This window comes from Vigna unguiculata, chromosome 7, assembly GCF_004118075.2.
Source record: "Vigna unguiculata cultivar IT97K-499-35 chromosome 7, ASM411807v1, whole genome shotgun sequence".
Taxonomy (NCBI): Eukaryota; Viridiplantae; Streptophyta; class Magnoliopsida; order Fabales; family Fabaceae; genus Vigna; species Vigna unguiculata.
In genome coordinates this window covers 31,839,082-31,866,487 of record NC_040285.1, presented here as the reverse complement: position 1 = coordinate 31,866,487, position 27,406 = coordinate 31,839,082, and the positions used below count along the sequence as shown (strand labels likewise).

Genomic DNA, 27,406 nt, shown 5'->3' with positions numbered 1-27,406 from the left:
AAAAAAAATAAATATTAATACCAGTCAATCATATCAATTCACCTTTGCTTTTCGTAAGCTATAGTCTGTTTCTCACGCGCCCTCCACCATCTCTCCGTCGTCATCACTCTGAATTGTTCGTCTCTGATTCATTCCTTCAGCTGCAGGTTCGATTCGCAAAACCTTCGATTCAACGCGCACACGTTCAATCTCGATTTCGAGCTTCATTTTCTCGAGATCTTTCAACTCTTAATGTGTATTCCGAATTGTTGCTACCATTTTTTTTCCTGGGTTTTTTTTCACTCTGAATTGTCAAATGCTTTTGTGCTATCGCACCGCGTAGTCTGTTTCGTGTGAGTGAATTGTTAAAGAGCTCAACTGAAGTGTTCGTGTGAGCCGAAATCAGGGATCTGTCTCTATTCATAGTTGTTGAATCGTGTTTTTGGTGTTTTAGTTAACATCGCCATAGAAATGATAATAAGGATGTGTAATTGTACGTTTGTTGTTTGGCTCTTTCAATGCTGTGCTGGATTAAGTTTATTGGGAGTTTGCTGCCTATTGAATTTTAATAATTGTCTGAAATTGCACCGGAAATAAATGTTTACTTAAGAACGGAAATTTGTTGCTGTGTTTTCTGGTTGTTGCAGAATGACGGAGAGAGTTGTCATTACATTGTGCATATATCATTTTGGTCAAAAGTTTCTGATTTTGCTATTCCAGTTTTTAAACTATGTTTTATCGTCTAGAGACTAGTGCGCAAGTTGAAGTGTTGTTTTTTAATATTACACAAGTTTGCTTAAGAATTTTCATGATTCGTTTCCAGTTAAAGTCTAGCTAATTCTTATTATTTTTTTATCAGCAAATAAGACTATATATATATATATATGTAGAAGAGTGTTCTAAATATTTAAAGAACTGCGTAGAATACAAGTGACAACATCTATCCAATACCTATTAGAGTACTGTTTATTCCTCACATTTATTCAACACCTATCAGCGAATTCTTATTTTATTTGAGTGCAATTGTGTGTTTTTAGTAGATGGTACCTGACTTTTATGTTAAAGCAATATTAGCTTTTCTTTTTATTTGTTTTAACTTGTATTCATGCATTTCAGTTAAAGTTGTGGGTTTGCTGGAGCAAGTTAATCCCATACCTTCATGGTGTGTGGTGATACTGAAGACTCGATATGGGAATTTTTGATGAGTTACCTTTGCCTGCAGATAAAGCTGTAAGTGTCACCCTCTTTTGATATATGCTGCAGATAATATTTCCTTGTACCGTTTTAATTACATAATTAGGAGATTTAATTACACTCCTTAATTAGGAGGATTAAGAGGCTGACAATATATTTTAGATTTAATATACAGGACCATTGATTGTGAATTATAGGGATAAATTGTGTTTCTCATATCTTAGTATTTTCTGTCATTAAGTTTTCTGTATTCTATTTAAGAGCAATTGCTCTTTTTTGAATATCAATCAGAAACCACTTTTCTTTGAATATCAGATTTTCGTTTGGCTCTGGATATTTATCTCAGATTTATTTTACATGCCTGCTTTTGGTTTCTTTGGCATTCAGGGTTTGGATAATGTATTATATTCTATGAGGATTTATGTGTCGGGGTCATTGTTTTAACATTATATTCCCCCTCTTGTCCTCTTATATTTGTCTTGTTTGCATTGCCATCTCTTAAAATTTCTATTTTTCTTGAAATCCTTCTGACCGAGAAGCTTTGGATGTAAAACCCCTCTTCATTTGCTTGACAGTGTTAATTGCTCTTCGTTGGTCAGTAGTTGGACTTCTCTAAAAAGCCTTTTCCTGCAAATTCTCTTTTCTGTTTCTAAGTTTATTCATAGTAAAGATGTCTTGACTGTAAACTTATAAATTATGAATCTAAATTATTTTTTTTGAAGCTTTTGTTGTTATGTACTTATGGTATTTATTCTGTACTGACTCATGCTTACACTGTATACTTATTCTTGGTAATCTGAGTCTCAATGCTACATTTGAATGCAGTTTTTAAGAGAAGACCTCTTGAGGATAGATGAATGTTGGATTGCTGCTCGTTTTGATTCATTACCTCATGTTGTTCACATTTTGACATCAAAAGACCGTGATGCTGCTGCCCAATTTTTGAAGGAGCAAAGTGATATCATTGAAGATGTTGTGGATGAAGTAGTACATTCCTACCATAGTGGCTTCAACAGAGCTATCCAAAACTATTCCCAGGTTTCTTTAGATTTTGTTTCTGTGATTACTTCAAATATACATTGAACTATGGACAACTGGGTCGGTCACGGTCATTTGTCATTGAAAGTCTTGGGTGGTGTATATGTGTATGTATTGATCCTGCCACAGATTATAGTTTTTGTCACAATATCAGGTTCATATCATTGGCATAACAGCTGCTGCTTTGTTCAATTTTCAAAGATTTGTCAGCTTTTTTTGTTTCTTATAAGTTTGTTATAAGACAAGAGAAAGAACAAAATATATTTTTTAATTATCAACCTGTTTTTTACATAATTTGTGGGACATAATTTGTTGTTTTTAAGTTGTTTTTAATTCGATTACTTATGTTTACTGTTATTTTTAGAATGTATTATATACCATTTCATTTTTCTTTTTCTTGCCTTGTTTATGTCCATTTAATCTAATTTTTGTATTGATTCTGTGTAATTACAATCTTAAGAGACTTTCTTTTTCTGATCTGGAATGCAAGGTTAAAAAAGATGAGAAACAATAAACAATCTTAACCTGAATTTCTTGTATCTTAAGAATTTAAAGTTGAGAAGGAGTTATAGATGTAAATAAAATGAAGGACATTTTATTAATAAAATAATTGAAACTGTTTTTTGTTCTTAAATTTTCTTTTTCATGAACTTGAAATTCTTTAAATGGTAACCGGATTTCTTCAGCTGAATTATATGAATTTCCGTTTGATAACTATTTTTGTTTATCTCCAGATCTTGAAGCTCTTCAGTGAATCCACTGAAAGTATATCTGTCTTAAGAGTAGATTTGGCAGAGGCAAAGAAGCGCCTAAGTGCCCGCAATAAGCAATTGCATCAACTATGGTATCGATCAGTCACACTGCGACATATAATATCCTTGTTGGATCAAATTGAAGACATTGCCAAGGTCTATTCTTTATTGTAGTCATTCTGATCCAATTGTGACTTTGGTCAGTTTATGGGAATAACGGAATCCCATTCCATTGTTTAAACTTATGCTTGCTTGATCAGATTCTACATGCCCTGATTTGGAGTTGTTTGAGCTACTTACCAGTTTTTGCTTTGAAATAAAACACTTGCATTTTTTGTATTTGTATAATATGTTCCTTTAACTGCAAAATAATAAGTAATTATTATAATATAGACCATCATTTTTTTTGTCCAAAATTTTTAGTGATTTTCAGCTGTCAATGAACCACTTGACCCTAAAATTTAATTCCTTAAGTTAGAGAACAGTATTGCTTGCTTTAACCATGACAAAAGAATCATGTGTAAGCACATTGGTAATGAAACAGATAAAATAGAGGCTAATGCCTAACACTTATGTTACTGAAACATAGTATTACTGTGTTGAAATTTTAATTATTAGTCTGATGATGACAGAGGATTTTAGACATCGGGTCAACTGTGTTCTGATACTGTATCAAATAAGCTCATGATCTGAATGCTCAGGCACTGAAGAGCCAATAGTATCTATTTAAAAAGTATCCAAGACAGCAAATTATTTGTCATTCTCATTTGTAGATTTTAGTGTTTTGTTTTGATAATAATTTCACACATACTTTCTTTTCAATTGCTCTGTTTGAAATTATTGATTTCATAGAGGGTTTTTGATTCTGAAGCTCTAAGATACAGGTTCCAGCTCGCATCGAGAAACTCATTTCAGAGAAGCAATTTTATGCTGCGGTTCAATTGCATGTGCAATCAGTATTGATGCTTGAGCGAGGTCTACAAAATGTAAGATCTTAACTTACTACCATTATCTAGAGGACTGCTACAGTTCTATTTTTTGAACCTTGTATTTATGTGTTTTTGTTAAAAGAAGATTTTTATAATTTAGAGCAAAGGGTATGTACTTGAAGCCAACAATAATAATGAGCCAGAGAGACTTAAGGCCTATTTATTTTGGGATATTTTTAAATTTATTGTTGTTACAAACGTGTCACTTTTTTTTTTTTTTTTTCTGATTTCAAATATTGGTACTAGAAATGATGAAATACGTGCTGTTTTTGTAATTATTAGTGAAAACAGGAGATGAAAACATATTTCTTAAACTGAGCAGGCCTTAATAAATCCAAGTCTATAACAAAGCCATCACACCTCTTTGACAATAATGATAATTACAAATAATAACATATGAAAGGGAGTCAGAAAAATGTTTTTGGGTAATTTGATTAGAAGTGCAGTAACTCCTAAATAGAATTCAAATGGTCTAGTAAAGAAGTTACTAAACTACAGAATATACAGTTAATTCCTAAAATTAGGGATTAATGGTTCCCATAGAATAAATACAAAACCAGTCTGGCCTGATCTCTTAATTATAGTATTTAATTCTGTCCATGCAAGGAATATTCTATTCAGGTCTATTCTGCCAAAGGGCGAAGGTGAGACCTTTTTTAACAATTCCATTTGTTTAGTATGTATTGAACTTTCAACCAAATGTAACTCTATTCTACAACTCATGTCTTGTTAATTTTTTTTTCGTTTTTTCACATTATTCATATTTTCCAACTTATTTAACTGCTTTGTGTGTGTCATAATTATGATTTACGGGTGGCTTAGGTTGGGGCACTTCAAGATGTCCGTTCTGAGTTAACGAAGTTACGGGGAGTTCTCTTTTATAAGATTTTGGAGGATTTACATGCCCATTTGTACAATAAGGGTGAATATAGGTATTTGCTTTACGCATCTAATTACTAGCTTTAAGCATCATATCTGCTGCATATTTTTGACATGCTATTCTCATGTAGACTCCAGATCTCTATTTTCTCTATAGCTACTTTCTCCTATATGTTGTTTGCGTGTGTTTTTGTGTTGAAACATTTGGATGTCAAGAATGCTCAAGTACAACAAAATTTTTATCTGACCGAATAGTTTGAAATATATATTCTCGAGTTTTAAGTCATGTGATTTATTTGTTTTGTTAAGTTAAATGTATCTGAAGTGCTGTTTGTTCAGTGTTGCTGGCTCAACTTTGTTAGAGAATGATGATGATGTACCAACCACCACTGCTTCCCTTGCTGCACATAATTCACAATCACTGTCTCGAAGAACAAGATCATTCAAAGGTGACAGTCGGAATAGTCTTCAGACTGATGGATCCTATAGGACAGGATCAGTGGCAGGAGGGTAATTGAATTTATCAGTATTTATGCTATTTTTCTACTTGTTCTGTACTACATAAACCATGTTACTGATTTCCTATTGGTGCATTATGTTTTTTTATTATCGAACCTTTCACTGTTGATTGCAAATAACTCTTTCATGGTACAGAGATGAAATTTATGATGTTCCTATCACTTTGTTGTATTTTGTGTGCAGTGCATGATGAGAGTTATTGGTAATGTTATTTTGGTATACTGGTTATACTATTCCATGCTATCTATGATAGTGTGATTTGGTACATTATCACTTCTTTTTCTCTCATAATCTGAGGTTGGTGTAATTTTCTGTTTTCTTAATGTGTACTTTGAATTGAGTTGTCTTCACTAATATTAAATATAGCTTATAATATTAGTTTAGGAAGATATTCTGACAATTGTGTATGTTTCTATGTATTTTGGGATTGACGTTACTGAGTATACTAGTAAAAATGTATTAAATGTCATCATCAAATGTATTTCAGTTCCTACGATGGCCGTGATGAGGCATATTCAAATGAGGAAGGCACCTTAGATGGGAATATGGCAGCAATGAGAAGTAATGGTAGTGATGTACCAAAGGATTCCAATAATGCTCTTCGTCAAATGCCAACATGGCTCTCAAATTCGACACCTGATGAATTTCTTGTATGAGTGACGTAATTGTATTGAATTCACAAATGAGTGACATAATTGTATTGAATTCGGCACCTGGTGACTTCTAGTGTCATGAACTGATGTTCTGAGCTTCTTGTGCATAGGAAACAATTAGAAAGAGTGATGCTCCACTTCATGTGAAGTATCTTCAGACCATGGTTGAGTGCCTTTGCATGCTTGGCAAAGTTGCAGCTGCTGGAGCTATGATATGGTTTGTTATCTTGGCAATTTATTGTTCTCCTTTCAAAACACTCTTATCCTAAGGCATTTCCTACGTTGGTGTTTAATTTTTCTAACTGAATCTCATCATTACAATTTTAAAGATTTCGGAATGCTTTTTTAAATTAAGTTCCTTTTCAAACTAACTTGCAGACTTGTATAGATAGCATGATCTCTTCTCTCCATCTGAATTTATATTTTATGTGTTCAATCAAAAACCTTTTCTGCAATTTTATTTCCCAGTTATACTATTTAAAAACCAGTAATCCAATGCTATTTTTTTTAAACTTTATTCTAATATCATTTTTCTTTTTGTCCTTATTGTTCTAATATCATACTTTATAGATGCTGGTACCCTCCCAATTCAAAGAAAATTATGTGAATTTTTCGATTGTTAGTCTTTTATATTTTCTTAAATAGCAGTGGACCTAAAATTCTAAATTTCTAACATTATCCTTTACTTTTGGTGAATAACTATTTTACATTATGCTGAACATAAGTGGTCATGTCCAGTTCTAGTGTTTGCAAGTCTAAGAATGCTGTCACTAAATGAACGTACATGTTTGATATTGTGGAATAGTCTGCAGATGTACAGAAGGATGTTAGGTTCAATCCTGATTGGTACTTGTTGTGGGGTTTCTTTCCTTTGTGTATGTATTACTTCTAGTTCTAGTGGTTTGTTTTGGGACAAACCTGAAATTCAAATGCAAATCACCCTTTTTGCAGAAAATAACTAAATACTGGTGATCTAATTGTTATTATTGTTATTTCTTTGAGTGTGTGCAACTGTGTACGTCTCACATTATTTTATTATTACCCTTTTAACTATATTTGCTTAGTTGGTGTATAAGCTGTGCTTGTTTTATTCTATACCAGCCAAAGGTTGCGGCCAACAATTCACGACATAATTACATCAAATATTAAAGCTCATGCAGAGTTTTTGAATTCATCAAGGTCTAGCACTGGGCATGGTTCCCACGCTGGAACAGGTAATCTGCACTTCATAAAAGGTCAACTGGAAAGTTTTCAACTGCCAAAGCAGAAGCCTAAGAATGGAATATCTAGCAGTGGGACTCTGTTGGCTGTGAGCCCCGTATCGCCTCTTATGGCTCCTGGTGGGAAAGCACAGGTTACTGCTAAGGAGCTTCTTGATTCAATTTTGGATTCTGTTGTTCGATTATTTGGTGAGACTCAATAATTTTACGTATTATTCTCCTTTCTGTGTTGATCATACATTATTAAAAATTTAATTTTTCAATCTCATGTGTCACTCTTTAGAGAATCATGTCATTGTTGGGGAGCTTTTAGAAGCAAAAGCCAGTCAGCATGCTGACATAAACACGCCAAAATCAGTGCCAGTGGATATAAGTTGGAACCCTGATTCTGAAGCATCTCAAGCCACCGGAGGTTACACCATTGGTTTCTCCCTGACAGTGTTACAGGTAGTCTATGTTAGGACAATGTAATTGCAAGATATTTGATAATAGATTTTAAAATAAATATACAATTTGGTATGACTAGACATGGTTGTTGTCTTGGTCTAAGTTACAGACCCTGCTCAACGTATAATATATAGGATATAGTGGTTATTGGATAGTCAATTGAAGTTTAAGTACATTTATAAATTCTCTCTCTAAATATATCAGACGTTGTCAGTGACCGATTTTCTTTAAAAGATTATGCTGATAAGTGATTGCCAATGAATGATTTTCTTTTTTAAATACCCCCTTTTTGCAAGAGCTTTTGAGCTTGAAATATGGACAATGCACAAGGAACACTCAGCAGCTTACCTTGAATCTAATTAGAGCTGCAAGGATTGAATTGTTGACTACTTGGTTGCTGAAGCTTGGTCACTTTGCATCCACTTCAGCAACTAACTTTGTTAATACTTAAATGCTTAGGGCCTATTTGGGTTAGGAAAATGTTTTCTATTTTCCCTGTACACACACATATAATCATACAATGTTCCTTTTTAACCCCTCATGCCATTAGATTAGTATTAAAGCATGCATTTTTTTATGGCTGCAATGTGGCTTGTATAGATTGTGTTGTGCTATCATGTTATTCTTGATCATTTTACCAAAACGCATTAAGTTTCTGCTTCATCAGTTAGTGGCAAAGGGTGACCTAATTTATATGAAAAAATAGGATACGTGATGTGGATAATTCATATCCTTTGTTGGTTTGTTCCATCTCATCATTTTGTGACAGAAACATGAAAGGTTTCTGTTTAAGTTCATTGTAAAGGGAGCCTAAGTAATGAGACTGACAGGACCTACATTATATTACTTATATTTTATTTATACTTTCCTCTTATATTCCTTCACTCATGTTTTTATAGAGTGAATGCCAACAACTTATTTGTGAAATTCTACGGGCCACTCCTGAAGCTGCATCTGCTGATGCTGCTGTTCAAACAGCTAGGCTTGCAAGCAAAGTCCCTTCCAAAGATAAAAGGCAAGTGAATTGAATTTATATTGTCCTTTAATATAACATTTATTTTGAATTATTGTTTAGGGTCATTTGAGAGGATGAGCCCTAGTGCAGTGGTATGTTTACGGCCTTGTGACTTGGGGGTCACAGGTTTTAAATTCTGGAAACAACCTCTTTGCTTGTGGGAATAGGGCTGCAAACATTTTCCTTCCTCCCCCGAACTCATCATTATGGAACCTTTACCAGCTGACTTCTCTTTTTTATTGTATACGGGTCCTTTTGCCACATAAGCTCCCAGAACCTTAGAATAAATAAATTGAGAAAAATCTACCAATATAGCATAAGAACTAAAGGGATAATAAATTAAATTACTAGCAAACTTCCAGTGCCGAAAACTATTTTTGGAATCCTCTATTAATCTTCTAATTTAGGAGCACATGGTTTGCAACTCAAATAAGTTATTTCTTGTCTCATAATAGTTCATTTTGTGCCTTTCCCTTTAACACACAAACACACCATATTTTAAGCAATTTTGCGAAGAGAAAAACTTTACCTCAGTACAGTAACCAAGTATTCTATAAAACTTCTAGAAATTGATTTTCAAGTTACTAAAGTTCCACACGAGAATAAAACCTCATCAGAAATTAACATATTATTCCTATGAGATTAATAAGCACACGCATTTTATAAAATTTCCTAGGAATCCTATTCTTGGGACAATAGAGTGTTTTTGTTTGAATTTAAATGAAAGATTCCATGTACAAAACAAACTTCACCTTGACCAAATTTGTATGCTGTTCTTATTAATTATCATTTCTTATTGATTACAGGGATGGATCAGAAGATGGTCTTAGCTTCGCATTTCGCTTTACTGATGCTACAATATCCATGCCTAACCAGGGTATGATAAATCTCAAGTTTAGAAGAAAATATTTTTATATAGTCTCATTACATACATCTGGTATATATACATACACTAATGGGATAAATTTGGAAATAAGCATTGCCTATTCTAGGAAACAAATCCCTAAATTTTAGCACCAGCAGATCGTGGGTTCACTAGGGAGGCGGTGATTGACACTAGCTCTGATACCATGTTGAAATAAAGGAGAATAAAGCAAAGTGTGAATCATCTTGTATGTATGGAGCACATAGGGTTATGCATTTATAAATAGGAAAATACAAAGAGATGGGTCTAAGGCTGTTACATCTAACAACTTAATGACAAAAATATAATAAACTGAATCAGGAATATCTAACAATATGCTAGTAATAAAATCAAGAATAACCAATATACAGAATTAAAAATAATAGGAATCAAATCTAAAACTTCATAAAATATCTTAACACTCCACCTCAAGCTAGTGAGTGAGTTTTCTCTATCCCCAACTTGGATACAATTCTCTCAAAGTTACTGTTGTTCAGCCCCTTGGTGAGTATGTCAACAAGCTATCCTTGAGTAGACACATATGGGATGCAAATCAAGCCACTCTCAAGCTTTTCTTTAATAAAATGTCTGTCCACTTCAATGTGTGTAGTTCTATCATGTTATATAGGGTTGTGAGCTATGTTGATTGGAGATTTATAGTCACAATATAACCTCAGGTTCATCCCACTTTATCTTTAAGTTTTGTCTTCCAATATAATCTTCAGCCATAACAATCCACATATTCCTTGAGCAAATTCTGCTCGACACTAGATCTAGCTACCACACCAAGTTACTAGATTTCCACCAAGGAAGGTGCGATGACCTCCTATCTATTATTGAACTTGCATAATCAACATTAGTATATGCCTCAATACTAGCATTCTTGTTTCTTTTGAACAAAATTTCTCTTCCTGCTGCCCCTTTCTAATACTGGACAATTCTAAGAGTTGCTTGTAAATGTGTTTCCTTTGGTTGATGCATAAATTGACTGATTAGACTCACAGAAAAACCAATGGTTGGTCTACTGTGAGATAGATAAATAAGTCACTTCCTATTCTAGGAAACAAATCTCTAAGATTGTGGAATTCATATTCTAGTAATAAAATCAAGATACATCCAATATACAAAATCAAAAACAATAGGAATCAAATCTAAAACTTCCTAAAATATCTAAACAATAAATTCTATGAAAGAAGTAAAATGAATTTTCAAATTGTAACATAGATGTTGAGAAAAACCCAAATTCCACATTTCCTATAGATAGTTTCAAAATACAGAATACAAGTGGGGGCAATCCTCATTTTATAAACCAATTTTATAGGGTTATGTTAGACCTAAACCGCTCTATAATAAAGTATCAGAGCTTGTCCCATATCTATTAAAAGGGTTACTTACTGTGGTATGCACGTAGCAAGCCCAATAGTGTTGGACTTGAGAGGTATATTGAGAAAAACCCAAGTTTCACATAGACTAAAGATAGGCTAAAAAATTACAATCTATAATTGGAGGTGATGGGCAATCCTCTCCTAATAAGTCAGTTTTTTAAGATTGAGTTAGGTTTAGATCAATTTTTAATAGGATGAAAGACTCATGATGATGTAGGTTCAAAGTTGTTAAGATCTGCTATACAATTTTGATGCAACTTAATTTGCACTAATTATGCAAACTACTGATGTGCGCCTATATGAATGTATTAAAGAAGGCTCTCCTTGATGGAATTTTCCAATTTAATTAGATTAACTTACAATATTTCTGGTGATTGAGCTTTGGATAGATAAATGCATTGTCCAAATAAGTCATACTTTAGAATTAAGATTCAGGGATGTGGCAAACACCTTGGTGTCTCTATAACCTTTTTCTGAATGATAGAGATGCGTTTGTTTGAGTCTGAGGATAAATTTTGTACAAAGGACATGATTTGTAACTTTGTGCTGGTCATTATTAACATGAAAAGAATAGATCTGGTTTGACTGTCTTTCAGCGGCAGCATATTGCTATCATCAACTGGATGAACGTGTGATTAATTAGTATTGGGTAAAGCCTAAAATGATGCGCCTCGAATGTTTAAAATATTGGCACACTCTAGTAACTCTGATATATTTATCATTTGAGTTATGGTTTACGCCTCGTCTTTGGAGTATCAGTATCTCTTTCTGCATTATTTTTACACATTATTAGTTATATAATAACCTTAAATATTTAGGACAAGTGTTTCTTGTTTTCTGAGAGATGGGGTAGCCTTGCTGATTTTTTAGTTTCTCATACTTGTGTTTACATTTTTTTTCCAGAGTATCTCTTTTCCTCACAATGTGTTTTTTTGCATAAAATTTCTATTTCTAAATAGAGAAAGAGGTTCTTGGGAGTTTTATGTGATTTATTTGATGGCAAAGAAAAAATTGCAATGTTAAAGAAATTGGAATTCATAAGTTTTTGAGCAGGTAATTTGTGTTTGTCAGAATACTTAGAATGTTTCACAGTTGTGTTTTCTATGTTCCTTTGTAATTGTTTAACATTTGTGATGGTTAAAGCTACTGTCCAATAAATATGATATATTATAGTATGAATCTTACTAATATCTTGATCTGGATAAGCAAATTATTAATGTTTAAGACTGCAAGTAATTTTGGATAGAACATAAACAAGTAATTGCTGATATTTAGGAAACATTTACTTTCTGGCCATTTGTGTGTCTAGTGTCTACAATTCTATATGGTTGTTCTTCAGCTTGTGAAGATTCTCCATTCCTATAGTATGCATTTCTGACCTGGTACATGTGTCATCTGTAATGACTTTAATTTGTAAACAACCCATGGAAGTTTCTTGTAATATCATTTATTTTACTAGTAATTATTTTTATTCCCTACTTGCAGTTTATAATCTAACGACAAGTCATTGTCTCTAAAACACAAGTTTATGTCATATGATATATATTCATGTTTTTCTTTATCATTTACTTGTTTCTTAAGCTGCTAATTTCTTCTTATTTCAACATTTATGGCCGGTTGCAATAATATTCAGGAGTTGATCTTGTTCGCCAAGGTTGGAATAGGAAGGGTCCCAATGTACAAGAAGGTTATGGTTCAGCAGCAGTTTTGCCTGAGGAAGGCATTTATCTAGCCGCATCCATATACCGACCTGTGCTTCAGGTGTTGCATATTCGATTTTCTATAGTCGTGTAAAGTTTTGATCATATTCCTTATCATATTTGTTCCTCACTGGGTTATTGACTTTGTTGTGCAGTTCACAGATAAAATTGCTTCAATGCTGCCAACAAAGTATTCCCAACTTGGGTGAGCTAAAAAATGTTGTAGTCTGTGAAAGATATGATTTGATTTCATCAAATAGGAAAATTTCTTAGGAAATATTTCTCATTATTAATTGTTGATTTTATTACTTTTTACTCTATCTCTTCATAATATATAAGAATTATCATCCTCATTTACCTATGTTGTCACTAATCCTGTCTATGGTATAGAGCATTATCATCCTCATTGACCAACATTTTCTCTTGGGTAAACAATACCAACTTTAACATTTTTTGCTTGCCAAGCAGCCACTGTGTTCTTCAAGCATAGTTTCCTCTCTAGCAGTTGTCACGTCCTCCGAGAACTTATCTCCACAACAATCATTGTGCCATCCGAGGACTTTCCCTCCCGAATAGCCACTGCACTGTCAGAGCACTTCTGCTCTCCAACAGCTGCTGCCCTCTTGGAGCATTTTTTTCTCTATGGCATCTGCCAACCCTCTGAACATTTTTTCTCTCCAACAGCCACTACACCCTCAGTTTTCTGAACTTTTTTCCTTTCCGGCAACCATCCCTCTGAACATTTTTGCACTCCAACATCTGCCAACCCTCTGAGCTTTTTTCACTCCGACATCTGCTGACCCTCTGAACATTTTTTCTCTCCAACAGCCACTACACCCTCAAAGCATTTATTGTCTTTAGAAGTTGTTGCACCTTCTGAACATCTTTGACTGTCATGTGCCCTCCTAGCAGTTTTTCTCTTCAGTAGCAGCCGCATTCTCCAAGCATCTTTTGCTCTTCAATAACAGTAGACTCTGAGCTTTTTAGCTCTTCGGTGGTCCTTTAAGAGTTTTTTCTTCTGGCAGTTATAAATATATTAACAGTTGATATTTCAATATATGCACCATTTGTTATTCCTGTGAACATAGTATTATCCATTAAAGCAAGCTGCTGCTCAAAGAGGAGTTGGATTCATTACTTTCTATCATTTTCTTTCCAATTCTTGAATTGTTATAAACATAAATGTTTTGATCAAGTATGTATTGAAGACATTGTTGGCCACTTTTTTTCTCTTTCTTCCCTTAACCCTATATGATTCTGATAGCAATTTTTAGAGGTACAGGCATACAGAATGTCCATTATAATTGATTTCCATAAGCTCCTATAGTTTGAAAGTTAGGCAGCAAGTATTGAATGCTGCAGACTTGGTTATAGAAGCTCTAATACTGTTAAAAATAATAGTTTATGTAGCATACTCTGAATAATGTGAGATTGGATTCATTCGGTGTGTGTAAAACCCAAAGCTCCATGACCTTTTTATTTTTTGTAAGACTCAGGCTAAATACTAATGTAACTGTATTAATACAAGCCCTACCTAACTAATCCAATAATAGACTTTTAACCCTAATCATCCAATAATTACTAACCCTAATCAAAGTAAGGAAATAGAATGAAATTGGAAGCTCGATTGCTTCTCAATTAGTTTTCTGTTAAATTTTGTATTTTGTTTTAGGGTACCATGCTTAATGTATCTTTACTGTATATTCTCTATTTTATTTTGAACGACAATAATGCTTCTTTCCAAGCTCCAATTTTGTTGCTATATAACTTATTAATGTTAATTGGTGGTGCTATCCACTTTGTGAATTACAGAAATGATGGTTTGCTAGCTTTTGTGGAGAACTTTCTGAAGGACCACTTTTTACCAACTATGTTTGTGGACTACCGAAAAGGCGTACAGCAAGCCATATCAAGCAAGTCTTTATACTATTCTGACTGTTCATTTTGTATCCGTTATTGAGCACCATGCTTGTCTCCTAATTTTGTCTACTGTGCATCTTAGTTTATTTTTTGAAACATCTAAATTGTAGTGTCAATTTGAAGTTTGGTTTGTCTGATATGCAATCACACTTTATTTGGTTTATAGACATGTTATTAGAAATTAAAATAAACCAGGCATTAAAAAATAATTCTTACTTTATGATAAAAAGATATGAAATGGGTGTATGACAGAGAGATAGTATATGCCCTCAGATTTCTCCACCGTAAGTTTGTATTAAGGTTTGATCTCTACATCTAAACAGGTCCAGCTGCATTTCGTCCAAGGGCACATGTGGCTACTGCTTACACTCCTTCAATTGAAAAGGGTCGCCCTGTGTTACAAGGATTATTGACTATAGATCACTTGACAAAGGAGGTAAATTTTTAACATGGATAGTAATCTTACAAAAAATGTGATGTTTTATTCTTCTATATTAGCTGAGAAGATGATATGATACCTAGTCTTGTAGTTTCTGAGTTTGGCCATTATTTCACTATGCATGATGATTTATTTTTCAACTGATGGTTATAGAACATGGATGTGTTCCCTGACTTTTTCATCTAATTTATTGAAGGTGCTTGGCTGGGCACAAGCAATGCCCAAGTTTGCTAATGATCTAGTGAAGTATGTGCAAACTTTTCTGGAGAGGACTTACGAAAGATGTAGGACTGCATACATGGAGGTATTGTTTTTCCCTTTTAGGATAAAAAACCTTGAATGGAATTGCCCAATTATGAAGGATATTTTATCTGCTTAGGGAATATAAACAAAAACAGAGAATACAGTCACAAATAGAAGCATTATTAGAAATGCCAAACCCTCATGTACCACACAAAGTCACCTATTTGAAACAACTGTTAAAATGAAATGTTATTTTATTATTATTTCTTTTGTATGTATCCAGCTTTAGGGTTAGGGTTAAAGCAGTGCCTTACATTTGTTTTGTAACTCATATACACCGATACAAGCACGTCATTGTAGGTTGAATACACTCTTTTGTTCCTCTTCTCTTTATTCAAGTTGGTCTTAAAGCGGGTACAATCTCACTTTGTCTTCTCCTTCATTGTCTCTGGCAACATTTGTTATTGCCACTATCATCAAAGTCAATGTTGCTGCAGTTCTCCACTGTTGCCACCGCTACCCTCCACGGTCATTAAATTGTAAGAAGTCAAGGTTAGGTGCTCTGTAAGGAAGCGACCCAACCCCAATGGTCACACAACCAACCAATCCCTAGTGCGTCATCAACATTGATCTTTGCACTACCAGATTTTGGCACGTTTCCTCACTGCACAGCCTTCTTGTTACCAAAATCACTTTGCAACATTGTTGTCTATCTCATCAACATCTTCTGCCTCCATTTCTGACCTTGTTCTCTGTCTTGAAGTGTTTTGGTGTTGGGACACATTCCCCCTCTTACAATCTTAGGGTTCTTCTCTCTCCTTAGATATGGTTGTTGTTCTTCATCTTTTAGAAGGCTTCAGCAGGTTCTACTCCTTCCTTTCCTGTTACTCGTACCATTACAAGTGCAAAGCTCAACTGAATAATTATTTGTGCTTGTCTGCCTTTGTGGAGTTATGGTTCCTTGGTCAAGGATATCATGACCATTTGGAAATTGAAGCCAGCTCTTGTATTTCTTATTCAAACAGATCTCCAATTATGTGTTGTTTTCTGACAATCAGATGAGCCTGGTGTTGTAGAGATGCTCGGATCCTTTAAAGGATGTTTCTCTTTTTGGAAGAATGCACAAGACATTTTTGGTGAATGGTATTCTGTCTCTTTGATGCAACTCAAAAAGTAACTTCTCTCAAACAGACCAACCATAAAATGGTCTCACATTTGGAAAAGGCTAGGACTGCTGTAGTAGTTAAAAGATTTCTAGTGGCGAACATTAGAGGAATTCAACGAGAAACTTGGTAGATATTATATGGTGTTGGTTCTGAGAATCCTACATTCAGATTTTGATCATGTTTGTGATAAGATTCTAGAAGGTGATCAAATTCTTTCTATTGATGGTTTAGTTACTGGACTTTTCCGTGTACTTGATGAAAGATGACAATCAAACAGAAGTTATTAATGGCAGTCCCTCGTGGAAAAGGAGGAGGTTGGAACATATGGGGAAACATGGTGGTAGGAGTGAATGTCCTCAATGCTCACACCGCAAGTGAATAGGTCATGCTCAAAATAATTGTTATTCCTTGTGTGGCTTTCCAGAAAAGTTATTCACATGTCTAATTCTGAATAATCAGAATCCAAAATTTCTTATGAGTACTAAGAACTTTTGAGGTACAAGTTTAGGTGCCTCAGACTGTATCCCTGCTAACAATTCATCATTTTCCTCCATTTCTTATCCAAAAATTCATCATCTTGTTATTGTTGCCAATGGATTCAAAGTTGCATCTCAAAGAATTGGACAAGTTTGGCCACATATTGAGAAATGCATGGAGTTTAATCCTTGCTGCCCTCTTTGTTAATTGAATTAAGTTTTGGAAGTATGGTCTGGCGATTACTCCCTTCCCAAGGGATAGCCAACAGGTAATACTAATTGTTACAAGAGGAACTGTGTGTTGGGACCCCCAAAATTTTCTAAAATTCAATAAACATCCCAACTTCTTTTGCTATGTTGAATTTAGTTTAAACATTTTGATTAGTTTGGGCCTAGCTCAACCTTAAAACCTTGATCATGAGACCTCAATCCCTAGACTGGTTTTATTTTTTATTGTACTGGGAAAGCTGAAGGCAAGTAAATTACACAGGAAAAACGGCAGAGCTAGGTATGTTTTTGGACAGTTGAGGATAACCTAATATCATCTAGGATAGGCTGCTATCGTCCTAAATTTAGGATTAGTCTAACTTAACCTCAAGCTAGCTCACGAGGTGAGAATTGACCCAATCTTTATAACTCTACTTTATTCATTCTATAGTTTATCCAGGGTCTCAAAAAGCTCCATATAAAATTTATGGCCCTAATCCTTTCCCTAAACAATTGTATTGTTAGGCCACCCAATAGCTTAAGCTTTTGGGTTATGTTGGTTCTTGAGATTGTTAGATACATAACTGTTTATGTACCTGCACCTAAAAGCTCAAGCATTTGGCTAAGTTGATAATTGACATGTCTATAAATAGTTGTTTACTCTAGCATGGTGGCCTTCACTTTTTGCCAACATTTTAATCAATTATATTACAGGCTGTTCTTGAGAAGCAGAGTTATATGCTTATTGGGAGGTTTGATATTGACAAACTGATGAGACTCAACTCATCAAGTGCATATTTACCGAATCAGCTCGGTCAGTTTAATATGGAAAGTAATTCATCTGATGCTGAAACAATTGAGGCTGAATCAGAACTAAGTGAATTACTGTTAAATTTGCGTCCTATTAAGCAGGTTTGATTTTCTCTGTCTATACTAACAAATTATTGTGTTTCCTTGTTGATATAGTTTTCTTCCTGTATATTGTGCTTATGTAGTAATGACTTTGTTATGTTTTTTCTCCAGGAAAACCTGATCCATGATGACAACAAACTTATTTTGTTGGCATCTCTTAGTGACTCATTGGAGTATGTTGCAGACTCTATTGAAAGGTGGATTTTCTTCATGCTTTGCAATTTAGACAGTGTTTTAATTGCATATTGAACTATTGTGTATAAAGTAAGTATATGTGCAGTGCTGTCAGTATTGCAACTTAGACTGTAGATTCCATGATCTGTAGGTTGTGGGTGGTGGAACACATCCACTCCCAGCAAGAAACTTGCTTTGTTGGGATTGTGGAAGGATTGCTAGTAAGATTGGTAAAATCTGTAAATTGCCAATAATGCTCAAACAATTTTCAGTCGTGGAAAAGAAAATGTGGATCCCCCAAGTCTTATTATCTAATGTGAAACTTCTTGTGAGAACCTCCCCTGGGTGTGCTTGTTTCCCTTGGATCTAACTAGGTTTGTACTTGTGAGTGACTCTGCTTCCTGTGAGCCTCTGGCCTGTGTGCTTCTCTGATTTTATTCAGCAAGTGTCTGAGGTTTGTCAAAGCTGTCTTCGACTAATATAAGAAAATCTTATGTTTCAAGTTGCAATCTCATGTTTTATATCTCTAAATTCCAACTTCAACACAATTAAACTGTGTGTATTGGATGTCCCACATCGACTAGAGATAACTCTCATTTAGAGTATATAAGTATGTGCAAACCTCACCTTTTAAGCCGGTTTTGTGGAGTTGAGTTAAGCTTAAAATTCACTTCTTAACATTGTATCAAAGCCAGGTTAGTTTTGGTGGGCTTGTGGTTAGCTGAAGGGGGAAGTTTCAATGTGGACTCACTTGAGGGGGAGATTGTTGGGAAATTCGAGTGAGTTTAAGTTCTACATTAAGTTAAATTGTAGTCTAAGTCCCACATTGAGTAAAAATGAGAAAGTTGAGTACCATATAAGATGAAGACCCATAAATCCATTGCTTTAAGGTTTTGTGTTGGAGGTGGTATCAATCCCTTATGTGTGGATTGGGCTCATGTCTCATTGGTGTTGTACTTCTCCGGTAATCATCTCTCAAAAGACCCATTAGTAAGTGGTATACTGTTGGGAAAGTCAAGTGTGAGTCTAAGTTCCATATTGAGTAAAAATGATAAAGTTGATCACCATATAAGGATGAAGACCCATAAACTCATTGTCTTAAGGTTTTGAGTTGAAAGTGGTGTCAATATTTTCTGTATGAGTTGGGCTCATGTCTCATTGGTGTTTTATCTCTTCAGTAATCCTCTCTCAAAAGACCCATAGTGGTATGTTGCTGGGAAATCCAAGTGAGTCTAATTCTCACATTGGGTAAAAATGAGAAAGTTGAGCACCATATAAGAATAAAGATCCGTCAGCATTGTGTCCAATTTTTGTTTGCTGGCTTTCTTTTCTTTCTTTTTTTTTTTTTTTTCTATTTAGACATATTGCCCTCCTCTGCATAGCTCTTACATTCTTATATCATATATTACACTTTCCTTTCTGATGGAAATGGATTATGACTTTTGAAATAGGTTTTATTTTATTGTCTTCTTTGCCAGGATAAGAGTTACTAGATGCGAGGGTTTAAGCTTTAAGCTAATAGTCATACTCTTAATATTTATAGAGGTAATTATTGAATATAGTGAAATTAGGTTTAGGGTTAATCTCCCTTGTGTCTAAAATACACACAGTAATATATTTATAATGAAGAATGATACAAGTATATATGGCAACCAGACATAACTGTGGTCAATAGAGGATATTCTTACAAATAATATCAACAATATCTACCAATATAAAACAATGTCTCTATTTCCCTAATTAACAATAGACGTTATGTTTTCCTAAATATCATAAAACGTAATATATGGAACCGTAATCAATGTAACACATTCAGAATACTGATAGCGTACTTTCTCTATTACTTCTCTGATTTCTGAATGAATACCCCATATGCTGAGCCACAAGAAATGGGGACAAAGAGTTTGATTTAACAACCTGGTCTAGGGAGGTAGGGCAGGGCAGCAGATTGAGTTAAGATTATGATGAAAGGAAAAAGAAGGAAAGGGCAATATGAAACTGAGTATGGAGACCTGGGAGGGTGCCACCAAGGCATCTTGAATGCCATGGAACAGTATATTTCTTTTCAAATTTCCATTCAATATTTCCTCTGTATGTCCATGTTGCTGGTACTGTATTGCACCTATGTCATGTTTGAATCATATATAATACCATTTTCTTTCCTTGATCAGAAGTGTGAGATGGGTTTTTTTACTGGTTTCACAAATGAGAGAAAATGAGCATCGTTTTCTCAAAGATCCCTCCAAATATTTAGAACATTATTTGTGGTGTTTAAATCCTTTGTTAAATTTGCAGGCTTGGACAGACAACTCAGAGAGCACCAAATCATGGAAAAGACCATCACAGTCGTTCAGACAGTGCTCCTCCAAAGAGTCTAGCTTCATTTGCTCAAGATTATAGGAAACTGGCAATTGATTGCCTCAAGGTTTTACGTATAGAGATGCAATTGGAGACAATATTCCATATGCAGGTTTGTCACTTGTGAGTTTATTTGTCCCTGTTGTGAAAGGAATAATAATTTGATAGTCGATCATGTCAAAACTTAACTGAGCATCAAGATTTTGAGCAGGAAATGGCAAATACAGAATACTTGGATGACCAAGATGCTGAAGAGCCGGATGACTTCATCATTTCGCTCACTTCACAGGTGTGTCTTTCTATCATTGTGTGTTGTTTTTATCTTATGAAGATTCTTAGTTGGATTCAGGGAGTGACATGGAAGGCTGGTCATTCCAAGAATAAAGTAATGGTGCAAGGCGACATGGTTTCTCTTATTTCTCAGTTTCTGCAGACTTGAGATGTTATGATTATCCTTTTACTTAATGAATTATTTAAATTGATGAAAGTTAAGGATAATTACAATTGATGAAATTGGTTAACAAATTTTTTCATTAGCATGAAATCAACCGAAATCAGATTTATGAGGTAAAACAATTAAACATTATTTGCCCCTGGATAATTCAAAATCAAGAAAAGCAGGATAAGGTCCTGGAACAATAGTTTTTAAATGCTACGAAGTAATGTGGTGTAAATTTATAATTAAGCTCGTAAAATTTATTGTAAGTTCATTGCGCTAAAATTTGGGCATGGAAGTTATAGCCACGTCGGTATATGGTAGTGGAACTTGAGTGTATATTCTATATACACAAAGGGTTTTGCCTTGCAGTGATTTGAGTTTTCAGGCTTGTAAATTCCATATCTATTGATTCCTTCCATAAAATGGAAATTGTTAATGGAATACGCAGATAACTCGAAGAGATGAGGAAATAGCTCCTTTTATTTCAAATGTAAAGCGGAATTACTTATTTGGTGGAATTTGTGGGGTTGCTGCAAATGCATTTCTTAAGGTATTATACTTTTTACAGTTTTTTCTTTGATGTTTGGAGTTGTATTTTCAGTATAATCAATTTTATCAATTATTTTCTTTCACTGCTAATGATAGAGTTCTCTTATTTACTTATTAGGCTTTGGCGGATATGAAATCAATAAATCTTTTTGGCGTTCAGCAAATTTGTCGAAACGCTATTGCATTGGAACAGGTAACAACTAAAGTTTCTCGGTGATGTATATATGGCCTGTTGCATATAACTAAATTTTCAAGTATATGAGACTGTACATTCAGATAGAATTAGAACTAAGGAAATTTGAAAGCCATAAAAATTTTGGATGATGGTACAGGCACTGGCAGCTATTCCATCCATAAATAGCGAAGCAGTGCAACAAAGATTGGATCGAGTCCGCACATACTATGAACTATTGAACATGCCATTTGAGGCAAGTCAACATAACTAATGACTCTACGTTTGTTCAATTTTTTTTTTCAGTCATCTTATTTATTAGTATTCCTATTTGTGTTGCAGGCCTTGGTTGCCTTCATCACAGAACATATGCACTTGTTCACCCGCGCTGAGTAAGTTTTATGCAAATTTTAGTTGTTAATACACTTCTATGGAATTCTATTGACAAAATATTTCTACAGGTATACCAACCTTCTTAACGTTCAGGTTCCAGGACGGGAAATTCCTCCTGATGCACATGATCGAGTATCTGAAATATTATCCACGTAGAAAGTTCCCTTTCGTTTATATTCCTCACATCAATTATATTTCTCATTCATATTTCTGAAAATGCTTATGTAACAAACCGATGCCGATCTTACATGGTAGACTACCGGTGAAAAGTGGTTTTGATTGTAATTCCTTTCTTCCCATCAATTGTTTGTAATGTAATGGTGATTCCAATTTTGGTTGCCGCTGCTTTCCTTTTGAGTTACTCCCTTGCTCGCTCTCTATTTTTTGGGTCTTGAGTTTGAGTGTGAAGAGCATTTCTTTCAAGTCAATATTAAGGACAACCTGAAAATCACTTGTATATTTTTCATGCTAAATATGTTGTATAATTACTTTCTACGTGTGCCCTAAATCTTGCCGAGCACGGACGCCCTCTTTATAGTTTTATCTGACTAAGATCTTTGTGCATTTATATTAATAATTTATTAATGCAAAATGAAATAACTTTTGCTTTAAAGTGGGGGGCAATGTGGCTTAATTATACCTTCAGAAAAAACGTTGCTAAATCTTCTAATTACAGCACTAAATGTTTGATTAAACTAATAGTATTATAATAACAGCTAAAGTTTAATTTCTTGACTTCATCAATGTTTATGAAATTTCAAAGTACTGAAAACGCATGGAAGAAAACTAATGGCCTATATATTATGGCAAATGACTTGTGTCATTTTATAGACAATTCGCACCGTTTACAACGATTTCAACAAACATGTCATCAATTCCCGGGCTTCACGTTCATAGGAAAAGCTCGTATCTCTCCTAAGCATTGGTTTAAAATCTTCTCCCAGTTCTTCTACAACATACAGATACGTTGATTGCGAAAGCATATTGGCTTCACGTCAAACACTCCACAGTGAGCACTGCCACTGTTCAAAATAATCTCCCAATCAGTTCACCAACTATCAGAATTCAACAGCTCAAATCCAACAAGTAATGCTGACGAACACCGATGGCATCAGAGCTGTTCCAATCTGAATAAGCAAGCTCGAGAAATATTTTTGAAGTCCAATAATTTAGAAGCATATTTGTTAACTCTTCCACCCCAATGCGTTAAGGTTTGTTGTATTTAACTCGATATACTTCCCTAACCTGAAATGAAGCAAGAAAAATGTTTTAATTCACCTATCAGTGAATTCAATCGATTGGGACCAAAATAAAGACTACTTCAAGAACTAAGGAAAATTGGATGCATGACAATTACCCAAGGTCTGGTGGAAGTCTAAACCCACCAATGCGTACTCGTTTTAACGAATGAATCTGAAATAAGAAACCAATGCATGTAGTTAGTTACTCGTTTACCTGAAGGAGAAAAATGAAAAAGCCTTTAGTATGTTATTAATCTGTAAATATCATACATGGAAACCTTCCATAATTAAAATGACTATATAAGTTGAAACCCATAAAAACAAGCAGATACCACCAAAGACGAGGAAAGTGATGAGTGTGTCAAGCCGTGATAAAAATCTTTGATTTGGTCTAACTTTTCTGATGGATTTTAAAATAAAGCAGGGTCACATAACGAGCTTTTACTCAACATTACAAAACAGAAATAATGTCAAGACAACACAGTATCATATTCAACTATAGTCAGAAATATTCCATTTTCTACTGAGATAAATTATCAAAACCCAAATCATGAAAGTGCTATCTTGTCATGAGAGCCCACCTGGTATATGTGCTTCCTCTGAAAGCATGATACTGAGTTGAAGATATAACAATTTCAACAATGGATGTAGCCAGAACATACATCAGCACTAGACAACACTCACATGAAAAATATAATAGCATCGCTGTATATCTAATCATCATCAATGCAAGCTATGCCACTCGCAATTAACAAAATTAAACAAGCTCCTAAAAAATCTAAACAATGTCCAGTTTGACAGGAAATGGATTCACTAAATTTCATGATTTTCACATACTGAATATTCCTAAGCATTTAGTGCGTTTTTGCTTCTTGGAAAAGTTAACCAGCATATGTATGATTTAAGCTAACCTCAAGTCCAGCACTTTTTACAAGTTCACGAACTTCATGTTTCCTCCCTTCATGGACCTTTGAGAACACAAAATTAATTGAAGCAACAAACGTCAGCTAGGTCTTCTATCATCAGAAAACTCACATGCTCTAAAAAGTAGAAAGGTGAAAATTCAACCGACTAAAATAAATCCATTTTGAGATGGTGAGGATGTCAATATCCTGGATTATTGCTTAAACTATACCAATACTCCCATGTTACATGTACAAATTAACATTAATAGTCCACTGATATGTTTAGTATTTACATTCCAAGATACTATTGAACACTCAAACATAAAATGGAAACATGATTTGTCATTAATATGCTAAAGTCCTTCATCTGAGGGTTCCTATGCCCGAAGTTCTTATAATTTATTATTTCACATTAGTTAGAGAAATCAAATTATGTTTCCTCACTCTCCCAGAATGACCAAAATTAGCATTATAATTTATAACACAATCAATAGTTCCATACTATGCTGCACCATAGCCTACAACATAAATTTGCATAAAAAAGGCAACTTTGTTAACTTTTCACTAATAGATTGAGATTGAGACACTATGTAACTGATGTGGCAGACCAAAAGATAATTACCACGATGCGAATACGAGCTCTTTGCATATCCGCCTGACGTGGAAGTAATTCCACGGCATCAGGTACACAATGGACACCCTCAATGGTTGTTCCCTCGCTTATGGCTATTAAGTGCCTCTTGTAAATTGAACCATCGACTGTGGCAATGTATCTGAGATAACAAACGAGATATTTCAGAGAATGTGAGAATTTATTTGAATGCAGGACTTTCTTGGTCAGTTGGTCCTAGAAATACAAACACCTAAAGAATAACATATACCATACAATAGTGTAAGATTAGAGATTGCCATGGGACAGGGAGAATCTAATTTCAATCGTTCAGAGCAAGTAAACAGTAAAACACTATGAAACAGAAACACACAACATCAAAATCTTTTGAACCAAACTTCCTGTACACAATGCGTTCCCCCAAGAACCTTACACACACACACACTCGCTAACCAAACTCATTTACTCACTCTTTTGATAAATTAAACGAAGGATGAGAAAGCTTTTGAGCAAAATCCCCTGTAAACAAGCATCATTGCATATAGTATTAGATGAACTGTTCTTGTTTAAGACAAAATTTAACAATAGAATGGAAATAAAACTGGTTTCAAAGCAAATCACATACCATCGTTAGTCACAATAATTAGCCCAGTAGTGGCAACATCAAGGCGCCCTACAGTAAATAACCGTGGTGTGGGTACCCCCGGATGCTTTTTACCCTGGAAAATGATATATAATCTCAAAAAGAGTTATCCAATGCCCGAACAAAACTATTTAAGATCAAAGAGTTCAAAATAAAAATCTACCATCAATCAAATACAAATTAATAAAGCTCAATGGGACACGTACCCAAGTGTTCAAGAAATCATCAAATAAACTTATCACAGATTTAGACTCCTTCTCCCCAGACGAGCATATATACCTGTGGAAACGCAATTGCATTTGCATCACCTACAAATTCAGTTCGTGCAAAGTAGGCATACATTTATAAGTAGTGTTTGGGCAAGTTTTCCCAAAAATCCTCAAAGGAAAAAAAAAATAGAGAGGTAAATAAATTAAATTTCTCCAGCAAGCTAAAATCAATGTATAAACTTGTAGAAAATTCTTATCTAAGTTCTCCAAAAGCTGTAAGTAATTAAGTTGATATTAGCTTACAAGAAAAAAGATTAGTTCAAAATGTTCATGGAAAATAATTTCTTCAAAAACCGTAACGCTCAACATACCCTTTCGGTTTGTTCAAAGCCAAATAAACCTTCTGAGGTTGCCTCTTGGAAAGCCGGTTCCCATTCACATAGATAACATCCTTCGCAGGATCAACTCTAGTCTGCACTCCCAACAATCAAAACCTCCAGATTCACATAATTCACAGAAAATAAAATCGCTGAAGAAAGCAAATAAGCCAAACCTGAGGCGTATTACACACGGAACCATTCACCGTAACTTTCCCTTCAAAGATAAGCTCCTCGCAGCTTCTCCTCGACGCAACTGAAAACATTCACAGTAACTGACTCCGTAACCATCGAAACTATCTCGCAAAGGCGTTAACAAATTCCGTAACGAACTCACCTCCGGATGCGGCGAGGACCTTACTGAGACGCGCGCCGGAGGGCTCCTTGATGTTTTGGTTGTAGAATCGCCTCGCCGCTTTGGAATGCTGCGGCGGCGCCGTCGAGCGAATCTTTTGAGGTTTGCTGGTGGCGGCGGTGGTTTTGGTTTGGTTGCTGTCCTTTCTGGTTCCGGTTTGAGCGGTGGCAATGACCTTGAGGAGGCTCGGGGGAGGTTCGGATTGGAGCTTGAGGTTACCGTCCTCACCTCGGACGATCCACGGGATGAGAAGCGGCCCATCGGGCTCACTCGAGACGTCGGGTTGGAGGTCGAGGTCGGGGTTGGGCTCGGACTTGGGCTTGGGCTTGGGTTTAGGGGGAGCGAAGGAGATGTTGAAATTGATGGAGGAAGAGAAGGAGCACGTGAAGCGAGGGAGAGTGCGGAAGGATGCAAAAGACAGTGTGTGGGATTTGGAAAAACAGTGAATCAGAGAGAGTGCGCCAATGCCAGTAGTTGCACCCATTTTCGCTGCAAATTTCGAGTGCCCAAGTAAGAAGGATAAAGAGTGTTTATGCTTTTTCAGATATTATATTTTCTACTTATTTAAAAGCTTCTTCTTCTTTTTTCAATTTGTTTTTTTGCTTTTACATTTTTAACCATTTTTTTATTATTATTTAGTGAAATTTTGCTACTTGAACCACTGCAATTTTATGATTTATTTCATGTGTGATAAAAACTCTTTATTACACCATACGATAATCTTATATTTGGATAGTAAATTACACAAGTTTGAGAAAAAAAAATATAATGTCCTAATTCCACATTCTTCTTTATGATCAACTTTGTCACTAATTTTATTATACTTGTTTTTCAAAATTCATACAAAAAAGCCTTAAATGAAAATCTTAAGGCTTTGAATCCTTAAGTTAATGGACTAGTTTGATTCCTTGATTCAAAATCTTAAGCCTTTATTAGTGTAGATA

The 27,406-nt window shown here is 34.8% G+C and overlaps 2 protein-coding genes across 3 annotated transcripts; one reads left to right on the top strand and one right to left on the bottom strand.

Annotated features, from left to right (window-relative positions):
* LOC114191888 (exocyst complex component SEC8) lies at positions 1 to 22,615 on the top strand. Its single transcript, XM_028081333.1, has 27 exons — positions 1 to 146; positions 1,096 to 1,209; positions 1,999 to 2,211; positions 2,946 to 3,119; positions 3,848 to 3,949; positions 4,775 to 4,884; positions 5,171 to 5,341; positions 5,838 to 6,000; positions 6,114 to 6,220; positions 7,105 to 7,412; positions 7,507 to 7,670; positions 8,570 to 8,685; positions 9,492 to 9,562; positions 12,608 to 12,735; positions 12,830 to 12,879; positions 14,487 to 14,587; positions 14,918 to 15,030; positions 15,230 to 15,337; positions 17,840 to 18,037; positions 18,149 to 18,234; positions 20,507 to 20,681; positions 20,781 to 20,858; positions 21,457 to 21,558; positions 21,676 to 21,750; positions 21,890 to 21,985; positions 22,072 to 22,121; positions 22,191 to 22,615. The coding sequence occupies exons 2-27, from the start codon at positions 1,168 to 1,170 to the stop codon at positions 22,276 to 22,278; spliced, it is 3,189 nt and encodes a 1,062-aa protein (XP_027937134.1). The 5' UTR covers positions 1 to 146; positions 1,096 to 1,167; the 3' UTR covers positions 22,279 to 22,615.
* Positions 22,616 to 22,898: 283 nt separating this feature from the next.
* Positions 22,899 to 26,986, bottom strand: LOC114191890 (putative ribosomal large subunit pseudouridine synthase SVR1, chloroplastic). 2 transcript variants are annotated; one of them, XM_028081334.1, is made up of 10 exons: positions 26,445 to 26,986; positions 26,284 to 26,363; positions 26,102 to 26,202; positions 25,728 to 25,800; positions 25,504 to 25,597; positions 25,349 to 25,397; positions 24,891 to 25,041; positions 24,275 to 24,331; positions 23,480 to 23,535; positions 22,899 to 23,367 (listed from the first exon to the last, which is right to left on the bottom strand). In XM_028081334.1, the coding sequence occupies exons 1-10, from the start codon at positions 26,944 to 26,946 to the stop codon at positions 23,307 to 23,309; spliced, it is 1,224 nt and encodes a 407-aa protein (XP_027937135.1). In that variant the 5' UTR covers positions 26,947 to 26,986; the 3' UTR covers positions 22,899 to 23,306. The 2 variants fall into 2 exon arrangements, with proteins under 2 accessions (XP_027937135.1, XP_027937136.1); XM_028081335.1 differs by lacking the exon at positions 22,899 to 23,367 and having other exon boundaries at positions 23,476 to 23,535.
* Between the last annotated feature and the right edge of the window lie 420 nt (positions 26,987 to 27,406).